The sequence below is a fragment of the Canis aureus genome, chromosome 14, assembly GCF_053574225.1.
Source record: "Canis aureus isolate CA01 chromosome 14, VMU_Caureus_v.1.0, whole genome shotgun sequence".
Lineage (NCBI taxonomy): Eukaryota > Metazoa > Chordata > Mammalia > Carnivora > Canidae > Canis > Canis aureus.
This window is the reverse complement of record NC_135624.1, coordinates 25,851,331-25,868,058: the sequence shown is the minus strand read 5'-3', so window position 1 is coordinate 25,868,058 and position 16,728 is coordinate 25,851,331. Positions and strand designations below refer to the sequence as shown.

The following is a 16,728-nucleotide window of genomic DNA, read 5'->3' as shown; positions in this document are numbered from 1 at the left end:
GGCCGGGGCAGGAGGGGGTGCCCGGCGCGCGCTCCGGGGAGGGGGCGGCTCCCGCGGGGGCGGAATCCTCGCCGCGCCGCCCGCGGTCCTCCTCCCGGGCACGCGCCGCTCCCTCCTCCCTCGCCCCGCCCGCGAGCGGCGGACGCACGGCCCCGAGCGCGCGCCCTCCCCGCGCCCTCCCCGCGCCCCCGCGGCGGACGCACGGCCCCGAGCGCGCGCCCCTCGGAACGTCCCCGGGAGCCGCGCCAGAGCGAGCGCCGGGGCCGGGCGCGCAGGAGTGAAAAGGAGGCGGCGGCCGCGGCTGCGAGCAGCAGCTCCGGACCCCGCGGGCGGACGCGTCCTGCTGCGGGGCGATTTTTTTTTTTTAATTTCAGACCATATCATTAAATCAGAAAACCTTGCATTTTTCCATGGCGCTGGCCCCGGGTCAGCGAGCGGTTTTCTCTGCCTCAGGATGGGCTTTGCCGTTTCCGTCGCGGGCACCCGTGGTGGCCTGATTGTCAGTCTTCTCCGGGCATTTTTGAGGCCAGAAGCCGAGCGCCGCATGTAGGCGAATCACCCTGCGGGGCGGCTTGGCTTTTTAAATTATCGTTTGTTATCTGGGGGCGGAGAAGAGCCGGCCTCGGGCGCTCGGGCCTCTCGGCAGAGGCGGCTGTGAGTCGGAGGTGGGATTGCTCGCGGGGGAGCGAGCCCCGGCCCCGCGCAGTCCAGGCGGCCCCGGGAGTGTCCTCTGCCTGCCGGCGCCGGGAAAATGGAGGCTGTGATAGAGAAGGAATGCAGCGCGCTCGGAGGCCTCTTCCAGACCATCATCAGCGACATGAAGGTAGGACGCCGGGGGCGCGGCTGCGGTGGCCGCGCTGACCTCGCCGGGGCCCCCGCCTGCGCCGCGGCCGCCGCCACCTGCGGGAGCGCTCGGGCCCCGGGTCACCTGCGCCCCCGCGGCGCCGCCCGGGCTCAGCCGGGCCGCTGCCCGCATCCCCGGGGGCGCCAGGTGCCCGCTGCCCTCTCCGCGCTCATTGTCCCAGGGGGCGGCACCACCTCGCCTCCCCGGGGCGCGGGGCCCCGGCTCCAAGTTGCCCATTGTCTGTCGCTGGACCGAGTGTCTGCGACCCGTGGAGGCCGGTGCCCGGGCCGACACCTGATTCCCCCGAGGCCGGGGTGGGGGCGCCTGGCGCGGTGGCCGGGAGGGCTGTGGGGGCTCTGCGTGGCCGCGGGAACTGGCCCTCCGGCCGGGAGCCTGCGAGGGAGGCTCCCCCTCTTCTCCCCTCCTTCTTGGCTTCTTTCGGGTCCACCTGGCGGGCGGGCGGGGGGGGGTAGTTGGGGGGGATCTGAGCAAATTAGGCATTAATTGGGCAGTTCCAAGCTGCTGAGGGTGTGCATGCCTTCCCTCAACCCTCCCCGGGGGCGCGGAGCAGAAGTTCCCAGAGCAGCCTTGCTGGGGACCCTCCTCCACCGGGCTGAGGCGCCCAGTCTGAAGGCAAGATTGGGGTCCCCTAAACCACTGTATTCCCCACCCACCCAACACACACAGCCTCCAGGTTTTCTCTTGGACGGATCGTGAAGATACTGTGCGTGTGTGTGTGTGTGCGCGCGCGCAAGCGTGCGCGCGCCTGTGTGTGTATGTGTGTGTGTGTGTGTGTGTGTGTATTGCGGGGCGGGGAACAACACCCGGTTTTTTTTTTTTTCCTGCAAAGGGTGGGACTGGGGATAACCTGATCTAGGATGTGGATTTTCTGCTGCATAGAGGTAGATCAGGGCCCTGTGTTACTCACCCAAAGGAAATAGATCCAGCCTCCCGAGCTGGCTGGAGGTGGGAATTGGGGGCGGTGGGGGGATTTTTTTTTTCATGTGTATTTAGGGAGCTTCTCTTTGGCTCTAACCCAGCCCCAGTTTGCCTCAACAGATCCGGGGAGGTGGTGTTTAATTAAAAGCTCGGCTTCCAAAACGAGTAGGCAGGTTTGGAAAGCTGTACAGCCGGTGGGTGTGGACGGCCCCGCTTCAGCCGCTGCCTGGGCGTTCGGAGGAGCTTTTGTCTGATCAAGTGTGGGGTTTAGAGAGGGTTTGGACTGGGAGATGGACTTAGCGAAGGAATGCTCAGCTGTCACGCTTGCTCTCCCCTCCCCCTTTTAGAATCAAGTGCCATCTCCCCAAGGGTGAACTTTTCCAAGGTGCCTCCATGCTGGCCTTGTCCCTCCTACAGAGCCTGTGCTCTTTTTTTTGGGGGGGGGGGAGGGGAGGGAGGTGAGAAATTGACATTCGTGGAGCGTTATCTTCAGCTAGACCCTGCTTGTCCAGGAATGCCTCTAATCCAGCCACTTGGAATTAGATGGATTATTCCCTGTTCAAAGACAGCCTCTTTCATTCCTTTGCCCTCAATCCACATTGACTTATTGAAGTGCTCTTTTGAGACAAAGATTGGTGTCCCCGCCTTGGACTCTGGGGTATTTTTTGTTAACTTAAATTCTCTACGCCTTATAATCAAACATTTGGTTTGAGGCACACGTGCATTTTGATCATCAGGGGAAGAATTTTGAGATGGGTTGGTAAACCTGCTTGTGTGTTTTTTATTTTTTTTGAAGCGAAATGGGTGTTTCCAGTCCCTGAGTAGTAACAAGGATCCAGTGACCTAAAAGTTCTTCTGCCCACTGCAGTCCCAGAAAAAAAAAAAAAAATCTAGGATTTTTGTTTTTCTCTCCCTCTTTGTTCCTTAATCCAGAATCCATCCAGTCTTGGTTCTTTGCATTTATGGGTTTGAACCCAAAGCCCTTCAGAAGTTTTCCACCTGCGATCCCGTGGCTGCCCTGGAGCTTTCTGGAGGGTGGAGTTGGGGGGGGGGGGCGGATTGTGAGTGCTGAGGTGGCATGTTTTTCCCTCTGCAAGATTCTAGTTAAAAATAAAGATGTATTTAATGCCCTCTCAGTGCTGGATCTCTAGTTTATGGTTCCTGACACTTCTTTCCCTTTGAATTTTGTAGAGTTTGTTCAACATCCTGTGGGAAGGCATTTATTTTAAGGTTGTTTGTTTTATTTTGGCAAGGATTTGAGAAGTAAACTGGAGGGGAAGACTAAAACCTGTCTTGAGGTCTGTAGGATTCCAGGCTTTTGGGGAGCAGAGATAAGGAAAAAGACGGGTAGATTGATTTCCAAGAATATTTATGCAGAACTCAGTTGTTGAATATTTTAATGGAGTTTTCTTTTTAAAAGACTTCTTTGTGGGTTGGATGGCTGTGATATTTTAAAAGGGAATTAAAAAAAATTGGGCATATAGAATAAGAAGTATGTAGTATGCATAATTCATGAAGTCACCACCAATAAAAGTCAGTGTTCAATATCTGAAGTCAGCTGGCTTTCTAATGACCAGTTTATCCTTTTTTTCTTCTTTGAACTGCCGTGATGGGTTTCTAATGTCTTTGGTCTCCTTTCTGTTTGCTTTGAAGGACAAGTGTAAATGTTGGAAACCCATTTTGGAAGGCCATCTTGAGAAAATTTTTAGGTTATTTTCCCAGAAATAATGTTGGACTGGGGTGAGGAAAGGGTAAGGAATTTTTTTTTTTTTTTTTTTTTTTTTTTTAGTAGCATTTGATTCTCCCAAACGTACAGCAGCACAGGAAGGGAGTCAATTTCCTCTTTGGAGGAAAAAAAAAAAAAAAACCCAAGAAAGAAAGAAAACAAAACAAAACAAAAATGAAGTAATTTCAAAGCCTAACACCGTACATGTTCCAAAACCAAAAAACCTCAAGATATTGAAAACCTCCACTGACACTGGAGAGGAATCTTTCTGCTTTTTTCTAGTGACCCTTCATCTGGTTAAATCCTCTGCTGTATGGGTGTGGGTTTTTCCTTTGGGGGGGGCGGGGGGAGGGGCAGGAAGGGTGCGGAAGAAACCCTAACTCTTCTTCCATTGGGATCCAGCAGCAGCTGTTAAATAACTTATTGATTCCTTGATGAGAGGAAACCTTGTGTTTTTTTTCCCCCCCATCTTCCACCCTCTTGTGGTGGTGGTCACTAATGATGGTGGTGTGCAGAATCGCTTACTGGCTGCCTTTCCGCCCATCCACATAAATCAAGTTGTCTGGTGTGCACTGGTCCCAAAGCTAAAGGGAGATGAGATTCACGTGGTTGGAGGCTAGGGCCTATTGCCCGTTTGTCTGGGGGAACGAACAGTAGCTTGGAAGTGACTGCGTGGGAAGGCCAGTTGGCCTCTGGTGTTTGATGGTGGTTAGACATTAAAGAGGCTCTAGAATCTTTTTTGGAGTTTCTATTCATGTGCCAAGAAAAACAGGCTAAATGCTGCAAACAGCAGATTTGAGCCATTACTTCTTTTTAAATTGAGATATAATGGACATATCACATTATAATTAGTTTTAGATGTACAACACAGCGATTTGGTACTTGGAGTTAAAAAAAAAAAGTTTATTTATTTTAATGTTTAGGTAATTGAACCAGCAAAGAATTTGTTGATGTTTGGGGGAGCTTGTAAGACCAGGCCACTGGCCAAACTCAAGGGCAAGTCACTGTGGATATCTTTCTTCTTTTAATAATTAACTTAGTTTTTTTTTTTTTTTTTTAAGTTGGATGCTAAAACCAAATATTTTCCTCAGCCTTGTTATTGCTCAAGAATCAGCATGTGAGGAGCTGAATTGGGCCTGATGCAGGGAGAACTTTGTACTAGGTTCGGGAGCGTGCTGGGGGTTATGTAATGGGGCTGGGGGGTGAGAACACCCAAGCACACCTTGAATTCCCTACCCCACCTCTCGCTGGAGAGAGGGGTGTCCTGTTACCAGCACCTGTGCCGAGCAGAATAGGAGCCTTGTTCAGTTCTGCTTGGCTCCCCACCTCCGTTTGCACCAGTATCCTCTCTCCTAAGTCCTCCCTAAAATTAGAGCTGGTCAAGGGACTTCTTGAATTCCATGGAAATCTTTTGTGGTTCGAAGGCATGACATGCTATTTTCTCTCACTTATCCTAGATCAAGAATGTGCGTATTGGGTCCAGCGCCGGATAATGATTTCAGGGTTGTTTTTCCCCCTTGCTACTGCTTTGGCTCTGGAGTTTCTGTCAGACAGACTCACTCCCTCGCTGTTTATCCAGGGCTTGTTATGTGGAAGGTCTTTTGCTGGCCAGCGAGGAGCCAGAGAGCCACAAGGCCTGCCCTTGGAGAGCTGCTTGTCCCGTGGGCCGCAAGTAGGTAACGTGAAGTACGGTATGGTGGCCACGAAGGAAGGGCCACAGTCAGTTCTTGAAGAACTTCCCTTGGATTCTTAAAATTAAAAAAAAAAAAAAATTTTTTTTTTTCTCTAGGAAGAGAACGAAAATCCAGTGAAGGCCTCCGAAAGCGGCCAGGTGCTCTGAGGGAGGTGGGCAGCTCTGTATATGGTAACATGCAGAGGCAGGACAGACCAAGCCCTTATAAAGTACAAATGGACCCCATGTTGGTTTTTCTCTTAGCAAATGGCTGTGTTTGCCCAGGATTTTACAGCTTCCTCAGTTTGGGCCTGTGGGAGAAGAAGGTGAAGTGAACATGTCATAAAAATGGCGGTGGGGAACTGCTCAGAATGGGTGCCTGGTCAGAGATTGAGGGCCTATTCTAGGTCAATCCATCTGGTTTTTTAGGTGCGGATCTTATCCAGGTCTAGAAAGAAATCATTTTTCTTTGGTCTTGGCTTGAGTGTTTCTTTGGGTAAGTCCCGTACACATCATATTTAACCAAATCGGGTAGGGCTTTGTTGCTTGACAGTGTGAAGCTTTAAGTTCTGAGTTTCCAGTTAGGGATGCCCCAGATGTAGAGAGAAGGTCAATCCTAAATCATGGTTTGCGTGGAAGATGAGCTGAGTTTGAATTTTGCCTGGTTCAGCTGTCAGTTCTTAGGTGAGTAACATGTACTCCTAACTCGATCTTATTTATTGAGCACCAGGGAGGTTGCAAGCACTGAGCTCAGTGCTATGATGCAGCACGTAAAGATACAGAATTTCCATTTAAATTTGAATTTCAGATAAACAGCAAACAACTTTTTAGTATAAGCATGTTCTGTGTATACAGGGGCTTCTCAGCTACTGACCTCTTGTAGTTTGTACTGTACTTTTGCATCCAGGAAAAGAAAAAAAAGCTAAAATGATATCTGTCAATAATGGCCAGCTCATTTGAGGTGGTTAAAATGTTTGGAGGATGAAAAGGTTGAAACTATTGATCTATTAGACACCTTATCTACAATTTTCATCTAGGCTTTTCCATCTTCCTGGGGATAGGTGAAAGCTGGCAAGATTCCATCTGCAGGAGACTATTTAGGTGCTCAGACTGGGAATGGAAAAATGAGATAATTTTAAGGTCTCCATTACTTCTTGGAACTGCCTTCAGGACACTCACACCCTTAAACTCTCACCTCTGCAAAAACAAAGAAAATACCTCTCCTGGAACCAAACAAAAGCCAAAGGCAGACATAGCTGCCTAGGACATCAGACTGAGAAGTATTTGGGGCTCCTTAGAGGGAACTCATGGATGCCTTAAGCAGTTTAACTCAGATTTGTAGATCGCGCTGCTGATATGGCCTTATTAAGTAGCAAACCGGAGAGACAAATGGAGTAAATTAATTGGCTGAGCATCAAGGAAGCCCATTGTATTTGATTGCGGAGGTTCTCTTCTTGAATTAGTTGGGAGGCTGTGCAAGGTTCCCTCTGAGTATCTGACACACAGACACACACAAAACCCCCCAAACCCACGTAGCATAGGTTCCAGAGCAGCCCTTCCATTGTCAGTGTTTCTCACCTCTTAGACCAGGGAGGACCTGGTCTGTGTGTCTTGGGCTGCTTCCAGATTTAAGATACTCTTGTGGGCCCCCTGTACATAGTAGGTGCTTGGTGTTCATTGCATATGGTGAACATGGGGCAGGAAGGGACTTGATGAGAACCTGCCACGTGCTGGGCATTGTGCTAAGTGCTTGGTGCTTCTGGTTCACGTCCTCCACCTTTCTGTCCCACTTTACAGATGAGAAAACTGAGGCTCTTTGAAGAGCCTTATCCAGGGCCATGGTGAGGTGGATTGGTTCAGACCTTGGCCAATTTGATCCCAAAGTTGGAGCTCTTTGGAACATGTTGAAGGTAGAGAGAGGGGAATGGCTTTATCTCTAGAGGACAGCATACAGACTTCCACTTTCCAGAATTCTGCAGGAGGCTCAGAGAGGCAATCAGGTTCTTATCTCTGTGCCCTGAGCCCAGAGCCAGCCTGGAGGTGTGAATTTGAACTGAGATGTGCAGTGGGCGTCTCCCATCTGGCTGTCACTTTTGTGGAAGTCATTTAATTTATGATCTATTGACATATTGTGGCTTCCTTCCCTCCCACTCACCAGACTTCTCTGACAGACAAACCTGGAGTTCTCCTTTCCTCTTCTTCTGGGTGTGGAGATAGAACAGAAGCTTTCTGGCCAGGCTGTGGCCTGTCACCCTTGGCCTCTGTCCTTGTCCCCCTACAAAGTGCCTGCAGTCTTCTCCGTGGCTGGCCAGAGGGCCACGTTTCTATGTCTGGGGAGCCCATCAGTCCCTGAGACTGGGCGACTATGCAAGCCTGGCAACCCTCTCTAATTATATGAATTAAGTAAGTTCACCCAAAGTTCAGATGACGCCTCTAAGGGAACTCCTTACCTTGAACTCATTTTGTGTCCAGCCCTGGAACTCTCTTGTAAAAGAGCTTTCTGTATTTAATTATGTCCCGGTAGCTCTCCAGTTTGGTTGAGTCTGTAGAGCCATTTCAGGTCTATGTTTGGAGAAGTTGATGGGATCGCCAAAAAAAACTCCTTCCTGTGCTGATTCTTGGCATATACGGCCTTTGGTCATAGTTTCTAAGTGGTTTTTCTTTTCCTGTCTAGTTTAAGTGGGTTTAAAAAAAAAATCAATCGAGTGCCTTTTGAGCTGTGTGTCTTTTCATTTGCTTTCTTCCTCTTCAAGAATTTGGGCAGAAGTAAAATATTAGCTTGCTCAGCATGAGTGGCCTCCGAAGTCCTGGAGGTGGATGGCAGGTTTTGCTTGGGACTCCCTTCCCTGCCACCTCTGGCAGGACAGGGGTTTCTAGGGGGCCTGAGGAGTGGTCTGGCCAGAGGAGGAGGCTCTAGGCTGGTGAATGCACGTGGTTATAGGCACATAAGCATCAGATTTCCTGCGAGCCTTTAAGACGCAGATACCTGGACCTATTCCCTGGAGGCTCTGATTCAGTGTTTCCGGAGCACATCCTGGGCATTCAAAATTTTTAAAGCACCCCCAGGTAATTTGAACGTGTGGCCAGAGAACCACTGAGTTATACACAATTTTAGCACCCTCAAAAGTACTTTCTCAACCTTACTGAACTCTGAGGAAGAGCATGTTTAGATGTTTGTAAGACAACGTGACTATGCTAAACACTATTGAACTGAACACTTCAGAATGGCCTAGATGATAGATTGCATGTTATATGTATTTTGCCTTGATTAAGAATAAAAATAAATTGGTAGTGAAACATTACATAAATTGGAATGTAAAAATAATAGAAAAAACATCTTTAGAATACGTAACGATTTAAAATCTTGGACAATGACCCTGTCCAATATGATTTTCTACCATAATGGAAATTGTCAAAGATGTTAGCCACTAGTCACATGTGACTGTTGAGCACTTGAAGTGTGACGAGTGTGACCAAGGAACTTTTTAAGTTTTATTCACTTTTGTGTAGATAGCCATATGTGACTAAAACTACTGTCTTGGACAGTGTAGATTTATAACATACCATCTAAGTAAAGATAGTGAGCTTCCTGCACACCTTCTGGTTCCTTCGTTGCCTCCAAACCCCTCCTGTGGAAATTCCAGAGCTACTGCTGACCTTGGAATCAAAGGGATCTGGTTTTCAGTCCTGTGGGCAAGTTACTTAATCGCTCAGCCTCCTTTTCCTCTTGTGTACATGGGTCTGAGAAAGTACCCACTTTCGAGTATTCAGAAATCAGACTGTGCTTGTGAGTGCTCCACACCAGGGTGCTGGGATGTTTGCTGCTGTTATGGTTCCAATCAGGGTAGTCATTCTTTCCACCACTTAGGGCAAATGCTACCCCACCCTTGACCTAGCTGCGTTTAGAGTTTACAGTGAAGTTGCAGGAAATGGAGAAGTTGAGTTTTTTTTTTTTTTTTCTTGCTAAGTCAATTACTCTGGAGTTCATTATAACCTCCTCTGCCTCAGCTGGGCCTATTTGCATTTCTCTGTTTGCAAACCCACTGTATATAAAGGGAGAGGAAGGGCTGGGTGCCGGGCTAGGTCCTCAGGGCATTTAATGCTTAATAAAGACAAAATATCTTTTCAGAGATGTTTACACCAGGGTAAGGGGAGAGGTGCTGCTTTGTAAGGGTCATCTTTTTCTGTCTATGCTTTTGAGTTCTTCCCTCTTTTTCTGGAGTGACCCCCAGGAAAAGTGGCCTCATTTGCCTACTAGCCTGCCCTATTGCAGCAGCTTGGCACCTGATCTCCTTTTTTTTTTTCTAAGATTTTATTTACTTATTCATGAGAGACACAGAGGGAGGCAGAGACAGGAGAAGCAGGCTCCATGCAGGGAGGCCGATATGGGACTGGATCCTGGGACTCCAGGATCACGCCCTGAGCCGAAGGTAGACGCTCAACCACTGAGCCACCCAGGTGTCCCGGCCCCAGATCTTCCTACAAGCCCCCCGCGGTTGGCCCCTAGCTGAGTGTCCTGCTGATGCCTCATGCTCCCCATCCTGGAGTCCTGGGCTTCTTTGAACACATCCCGTGCCTCTCATTCTTGTTGTTCTGCTTGGATGACTTTCTGCATTGTTGTCCACTGAAATCTTTCTCATCCTTCAAGGTCCCACCACAAAGTTATATCCTTTCTGGTCTCTCCTCTTTCTACCAAGCCAGATACCCTCAGGCATTCTTCACATTCTAGGTTGAGTCCACCTAGTTTTTATTATGTTCTACCTTAAGCCTGGCTTTGCCACTTCCAAACTGGATTACTCTGGATGAGTAATCCAGATTTGATTTTTCTTGCTTGTAAAATGGGAGAAATAATACTTTCCTCTTAAAGTTGTAGAGGCTTCAGTGAGAAAATATATATAAAGGGCTTGGCATGAAATAAATGCTAAATAAAATGCTCTTGTGCATCTGAATGAACTACCCTGGGAGTTTTCTAGTGAAGTACCCTGCAAAAATGGCAATCAGATGTTTCAAAAATACAAGAAACCTATAGCTCCACTTTGAAAATGCAATAGAAACAACACTGCAGTGCTTTTCAAGCTTTCAACATATGAATAATTTGAGAGAACACGGTACATGTATTCTGCAGATATGATGTGCCTACTAGGGGCCAGGCATTGCTGGGGTGGAATACATCTGTGAACAAGACAGATACAGCCCTCGCCCTAAAGTTTTGTCCAGGAGAAGAGCAGAAAGGCAGCAGAATCTTGGTGAGGGCCTCTGATTCTTGTTTGGAGTGGGAGGACAGTCAGGGGAGGCTTTGGTAGAGTGAGAACCTAAACTGAGAACTACATTATAATTTTACCTGTTTAATCAGCTTTTATATGACACACCCAGGCGTTATTCTAGTGCCTTACAAATAGACTCTTATCCTCCCAACAACCCACTGAGATAGTTACTGCTATCATTCCCACTTTAGAGATGGGAAAACTGAGATTCAGAGAGGTCAAGCCATTTGCCGGCGTCCTACAGCTAAAGGAGAGGGAAGGCTGGGATTTGAACCCAGGCGGTCTGGCTCCAGGGTCTTTGCTCATCTGTTGCCGTGGGCTGTCTCTCACAGTGAGACCTTTTAGGATTTCCTTTTTAGATTCCATAATGGGTGTGTCTCCTTGATCTCTCTGATTGTTCTATTTGGACCTTTAGAGTCAGAATGAACCTTAGAGCATAACAATCAGAGGTTCTCTGAACTGGTACAAGAAGCTCAAGGGACCTCTCTCTTTTAAAAGCCATTTGACCCAGCTGAGCAGATGTTGGGTTGGGTGTTGACTCACCCTACGGGTGCCTAATTTGTCAGCAGAGGGAAGTAGGTGGGGAGCGGGCAGGGTGTGAGTCTAAGGGTCTGATGCGGTTGTTGAAGGTTGTTGAAGGTGACTACCGGAGCAACACATGTTTGTTTTCCTGAAGAAACCCCCTCCACCAGGGTCACCCCAGTAACAGCTCCGCGCCCCACATGCCTGGGTGCAAAACAGGAAGGGGGGATATTTGCGGTAGGAGGGCTGGAAATGCTTCGAGATTAGTTTCCAGGGAGACCTCAGTTTCACTTCTGAGGCCCAGTTCTTGCGCCGGCTCCTGCAGCTGAGCACAGGAGTCATTAAGGAAGTCTTTGAGTTTGGTTTAATGGTCGCTCTTTGTTTTCAAGTGATTGTTTACTGAACCTTCAAAGCCAGCTCTCCAGCAGGATGTGATCTCGGGCCTGAATAATTGGATGAGGCACCCCAATAGGAAGCAAGTAGCGGGTAGCAGAGCCAGGAGGAGCTAACTGGTGGCCAAGCCTTTGGCATCCCAGTGCTCAGAAGCTCTGCAAACTGCCGCTGGAGGGACCGAGGTCGCCCCGCAGCCAGGAGTAGGCCCGAGGCAAGGGTCCCCTGGAACCTGGCCTCTTTGATGTTGTGCTGGGCTTAATTAGGAACACCCTAATTAAGTCACGAAGGAGGAAGCTTATTCCTTAAAAAAAAAAAATTAGCACGTGTTTTGAGAGCATTTCATGAGGGATTACTTGTCCGATTATGCAAGCAGTATAAAGTTAATGGAAGAAAAACCGAAATCTCTGTTAGGTAAAAAATAAAACTCCCCCATAACCTGCTTGATTATAAAGTGGGTTACGCACACACATTTTAGACAAAGGTTCATGCGGCTTACACTGTGCCAGAAGTTTCTTTTTTCACTTAGCTTTTCACTTAACATTGCTTATCTGTGTATGTAATTATGAGCCACGTCAGTTTTAGTGTTGTGTGGTGTTCCATTGTGTAGGATATGTGCAGTTAATTTATTCAGTTGACCTGTATTTGAGGACTGGCCGTATGCCAGGTTGTATGTTAAATGCTGAGGGTACAGCAGTAAATAAAACGGACACAATCCCTGCCCTCCTTGGAGCTTATGTTCTAGGGCAGTGGGGACAAATGAAGTCAGTTCTGCTGTATATTAGAAAGATTATGTGCGGTGGGGAAACAGAGCAGGGGCAGTGCTATTGTTTTAAGTAGAGTGGCTAGGGAAGGCCTCACAGAGCAGGTGACCTTTGAGCAACACCTTAGGAAGTCTGTGGGTATCAGGGAACGAATGTTCCAGGCCAGGGAAGAGCATGCAGGCACCAGTTCCATAGGTTCTGTGCCGATTCATGTTTAGGCTGTGTCCGGTTTTTCACTAATTATAAGGAACACTGTGATGAGTGTATCCTTGTAGCTAGACGTTGATTTGCAGTGACAGTTTGGCCCGAAGGCTTTATCCTGGGTCAAAGGTACCTACTCTTCAAGGCTTTTCAAACATGTTGCTCAATGCCATTCAGAAAGCGCCCATATTCTTCTTGAGAGTGGGTGCTCATCACCAGGGGATTATTTCTCAAGGAGCTAGACTTGAATATGGGGTCTGGGAAATTGAGGCCATAGCTTGTCGGGCCTCAAAGGGACGAGGCAACTTATTTGGCATGGTGATTCTCAAATCTTGCTGCGTGTGGTTTTAGCAGGAAGGTACAAGTGTCCGCTGGGGAGAGTGTTCAATGCAGGTGTGTGGGCCCCCTCCCCAGAAGTTTCCATTGTGTAGCTCTGGGGTGGGGCTCTGGCATCTGCAGTTTTAGCGGACATCTTAGTGAGTCTCTAGTAGATTGCGATTATCCTGGGAACAGGTGGCAGTGGAGTGGTTGTTGGGCCTCCTTTGCAGCTCCTTAGGTAAGCTGAAGGATCTCCCTGTTCCTGTCTCCTGTGCCCCCAAATAAGACCCCGGAATGACTCTCATGCAGCATGACCTTCTGTATTTCCTTTCCTTTGCTAATTACTTTTATTGCATGGAAAACTTTTTCCTTCTTTACTTCCTTCCTCTTTGCCAGGGAAACCCCCCTTTGTCCTTAAAGACCTATGGGAGGGCATCACCCCCATCTGGAAGCTTACACCAGCCATACTGTCTAGTACTTTATATTTGGAGCGTGGTGCCCTCTGATTGGTGGCTAACACATCCGCTTTCCACTAGCCTGAGTTCCACAATGCTTTGGCTCCTTATCTCTGTATAGCCTCCGCCCCACTCCATACCTGTCCATAGTAGGTGCTCATTAAATGGCCAAGATAGGGTGGCTGGCATCGGATGTATAGTACTGAAAATAGCAGTTGCTGGGATATAATCGTGTTCTAAGTGCCAGTCACCCTTCTGAGCACCTGCACGATTTCCTGTACCCTCATTACCATCCTTAGAGATTGCCATCCGTGGAGGTGGGGACTAGCATGGACGTCATTTACACATGAAGACAGGGTAGTTTTGGGTGACTCAGTGACCTCGGTTGCCCAGTGTGTAGATGTGAAGTCGGGCAGTCTGACTCTAGCGCTCTGCTCTTAGCCAGTACATCACACGGGTCCATTCAGACTCTGGAGTACGGCTGCGCATCAGGGCGCTCCATCCAGGAAGACTGAAAAGAGGATGGTGACTGCAGAAGTATCAAACACAGTTATTGCCTTTTTTCCGTGATGCCTGTCAGGGTGTCATTCCCAGCAGCCTGGGGTGGGGCTCAGGGCTTGTGGAAGAGGCATTGTTTCCTGGAAGGTGGTGGAGCACACAAAGTGTGTCCAGGGTGGCGAGGCCATGGCTCCTCGGTGGATTTGACAAATTGCAGACTCCATTTGGGGGTTGGGTGGAGACAAGGCAGAGAGGGCATTTCCCGGGAGAAGTGGGTGAGTACAGGTGTGCAAGCGCGAAATAATGGTAGTAGCAATCCTAACATTTTTTTTTTTTAAATTTTCATTTATTTATGATAGTCACAGAGAGAGAGAGAGAGGCAAAGACACAGGCAGAGGGAGAAGCAGGCTCCATGCACCGGGAGCCGGATGTGGGATTCGATCCTGGGTCTCCAGGATCACGCCCTGGGCCAAAGACAGACGCTAAACCGCTGCGCCACCCAGGGATCCCCAATCCTAACATTTTTATAGGGTGTGCCGATCGCCACATATTCTGTTCATTATCTCCTGTGGACATTTATACACAATAATAAGCAAATGGAACTGAAGCTTTGGATTCCACATGGACAAAGATTAGAGGGGGTAGATCTGCAGTTATTACTGGGGGGGGACCTTACATGCACCCAAACATCTGTCACTTGCACCTGGGTGAGAGCAGCCAGCCCTGTATGAGGTGGTTAGATACTGAGTTCCCAAGGGTCCAGTTGTGGAGAAGGAAATATGTTTTAGGGGAATCTATGGGACAATCTTATTTGCAACAGAACTGGGCAAACTAAGGAGCACTTCACGATATAAACCAGGTGTGAGGGCAAACCCTTCCCTGACCTGAGGCAGATTACTTCACCTTCTGTGCCTTATTTTCCCACGGAAAAAGGAAGTGTTAAGTTCCTGTTCTGCTGAGTGCCCTGGCAGGGTTGTCCTGGGAGCCCCTTGTACCCTGAAGTGCTACGTGAATGTGAGATGCGGTTCTTAATGATGATCGTGAAGTAGAGTTGGACTCCTACTGGATGGCCCCATGTGACCACCTGAAATAAAGGACCTATGGTAGTATGGATTTGGGCGAGGGGAGGGTGAATTTGGGGAGCAGGGAGGGGTTCCATTTTCATAGAAGTTGTAGAGCATGGTACACACACCAATTTTGCAAAAGCGAAAAAATGGAACCAGAAGCCTGGTTGAGGCTGCAGAACAACGGAGGGGTGCCCAGAGTGGCTTTGGCACCTGGTGGCCGACCCTGTCCAGTAGACCCGTCTGCAGCAGAAGAGGTGTTCCGCATCTTCACGATCTGGTTCAGCAGCCACTGAACCACCACATGTGGTTCTCGAGCACTTGTGTGAGGATCTGAACTTTATGTTTTGTTTAATTGTAGGTAATTTAAATTTAAGTCCATGTGGCCAGTGGCTCTTTTATTGGAAGGCTCAGGATAGACAAAGGAATGCCCCTTGGGAGAACATGTAAAAAAAAAAAATAACCCAAGAATACTTTGAAGATGCAGTTGACATATTTGTTTGGTTCTTCTTTTATTTTGAGTGGAGACCTACCCATGTGTCAGAAAATGGGCATTCTGGCCACAGAACCTCATAGCCCTGGAGGAAGAAGACCCTTGATGTCCTTGACTTAATTAGGGTGTTATAGTTCAAATGGAGCAGTTTGTGAGGGGAGGTTGGGTGGAGGGAGCACCTTTTGTGGTTAAATCTTCTTTTCATAGGCATATTTATTGCTGGTGAGCTTGGGCAAGTGGGTGAGGGTGGGCGTGTGAGGAAGCAACCATTGATTATCGTCAAGGCTGTCATCCACTTGATGGACAGGGATAATTAGTGGATTAGGCAAGCCCCAATCAGAGAATAAAAGCCCAGGAATGGTTTTTATGATGGATGGGCTTACCCAGTGCCTTTCATCTGAGGCCCTCGGGAGCCCTTCCTCTTACAGGATAGGGTGGGGAAGGGTGGTTTTGGGGACAAAGCTGTGACAGGCAGTCAGGGGCCCTGTCCATCCTGCACACCCACTTCCAGAAGCTGCAGATGCTTGCCTCATGCTTGTAGAAGCACGGGATCCAGAGGCCACTGCTGCTCAGATCAGAAGCTTCTGGAAACTTTGCTTTTCATTTCCCTGAAGTCCACACCTCGGGGTGACCTGGAAGAGGAGGAGGAGGGATGCTGTGGGCTGCACTGCTCATGCTCACCCTGAGGAGGTTCCTGCAAACCTCCCGAGGGACCTGGTGTCTGGGTTGGTGGCAGCAGCAGCCTACGGAGATGCTCCACACTGGCTCTGTAGTCTGGCAGAAGCAGATCAGTTCCGATATCCATAGAAAACCTGAAGATGTGATCTAGTTACCCATAATCGCACCACTACTGACAGCCGCTGGGAACATTTCTGGCTCATTCCTTATCAGACCTTTTTCTCCATGAAGGGTTTTTCTTTGTTTTGTGTCTTGTGTTTTCTTTTTCACACAGGTGAAGATCATGACCATTTCTAGGGCAACATTACTGCTCCCCCAGAGCATTTGCAGTTGTAATTGGGGCAGGGGGCTACTGTGTGTTTGGGGAGCCCTTGCACCTTCCTTCATGGACCAAGCAGGACCCAACCTGCTGGCTGAGCGGCCCCCTGCAGCCCCAGGGCTGGGCTGGACGGTTGGGTCAGTTCATCTTGTCGCTTGTCCTTCTCAGAGTCAGGGTAGCACTTGAGCCCTAAAATCGGTCCTCCCGTTTCTCCCTTGGCTGTAAAATAACAACGGCACCTGCCTGGTCAGGTTGTTGTGAGCATTGGACAGAGGATGAACCGGGCTGTGCTGCTTGGTGTGTGTGTGGCATCAGCCTCAGCATCACCTAGGTTGAACATGCACCATCCAGGCCCCACCTCAGACCAAGGGAATTAGAACCTGCATTTCTGCAAGATCCCCAGGTGGGATCCCCAGGTGGACCTGGAAGTGGAAGTGTGAGAAATGCTGATGGATGGACCTGGCTCCAAGCAGCTGTTTAGAAACTGGTGATGCTTCAGGCTGACATTAAGCATTATGGGGACAGTGACGTTCAAGTCAAGTAAGAGCACTTGGGAGGTGACCATCCCGTCGTGCCTGTCA

General features: G+C 48.9%; 1 protein-coding gene across 14 annotated transcripts in view; it reads left to right on the top strand.

Annotated features, from left to right (window-relative positions):
- The first annotated feature begins 230 nt into the window (after nucleotides 1–230).
- The window catches only part of MTSS1 (MTSS I-BAR domain containing 1), a 161,695-nt gene continuing 145,197 nt past the window's right edge, over nucleotides 231–16,728 (top strand). For 9 of the 14 annotated variants that reach the window (XM_077847159.1, XM_077847152.1, XM_077847156.1 and 6 more), the window contains exon 1: nucleotides 232–823. In XM_077847159.1, the coding sequence (XP_077703285.1) occupies nucleotides 752–823 (72 nt within the window). In that variant the 5' untranslated portion in view covers nucleotides 232–751. Of the gene's footprint in view, nucleotides 824–16,728 lie in introns of all 14 variants that reach the window. The other 5 variants (XM_077847158.1, XM_077847151.1, XM_077847155.1 and 2 more) reach the window with 2 other exon arrangements.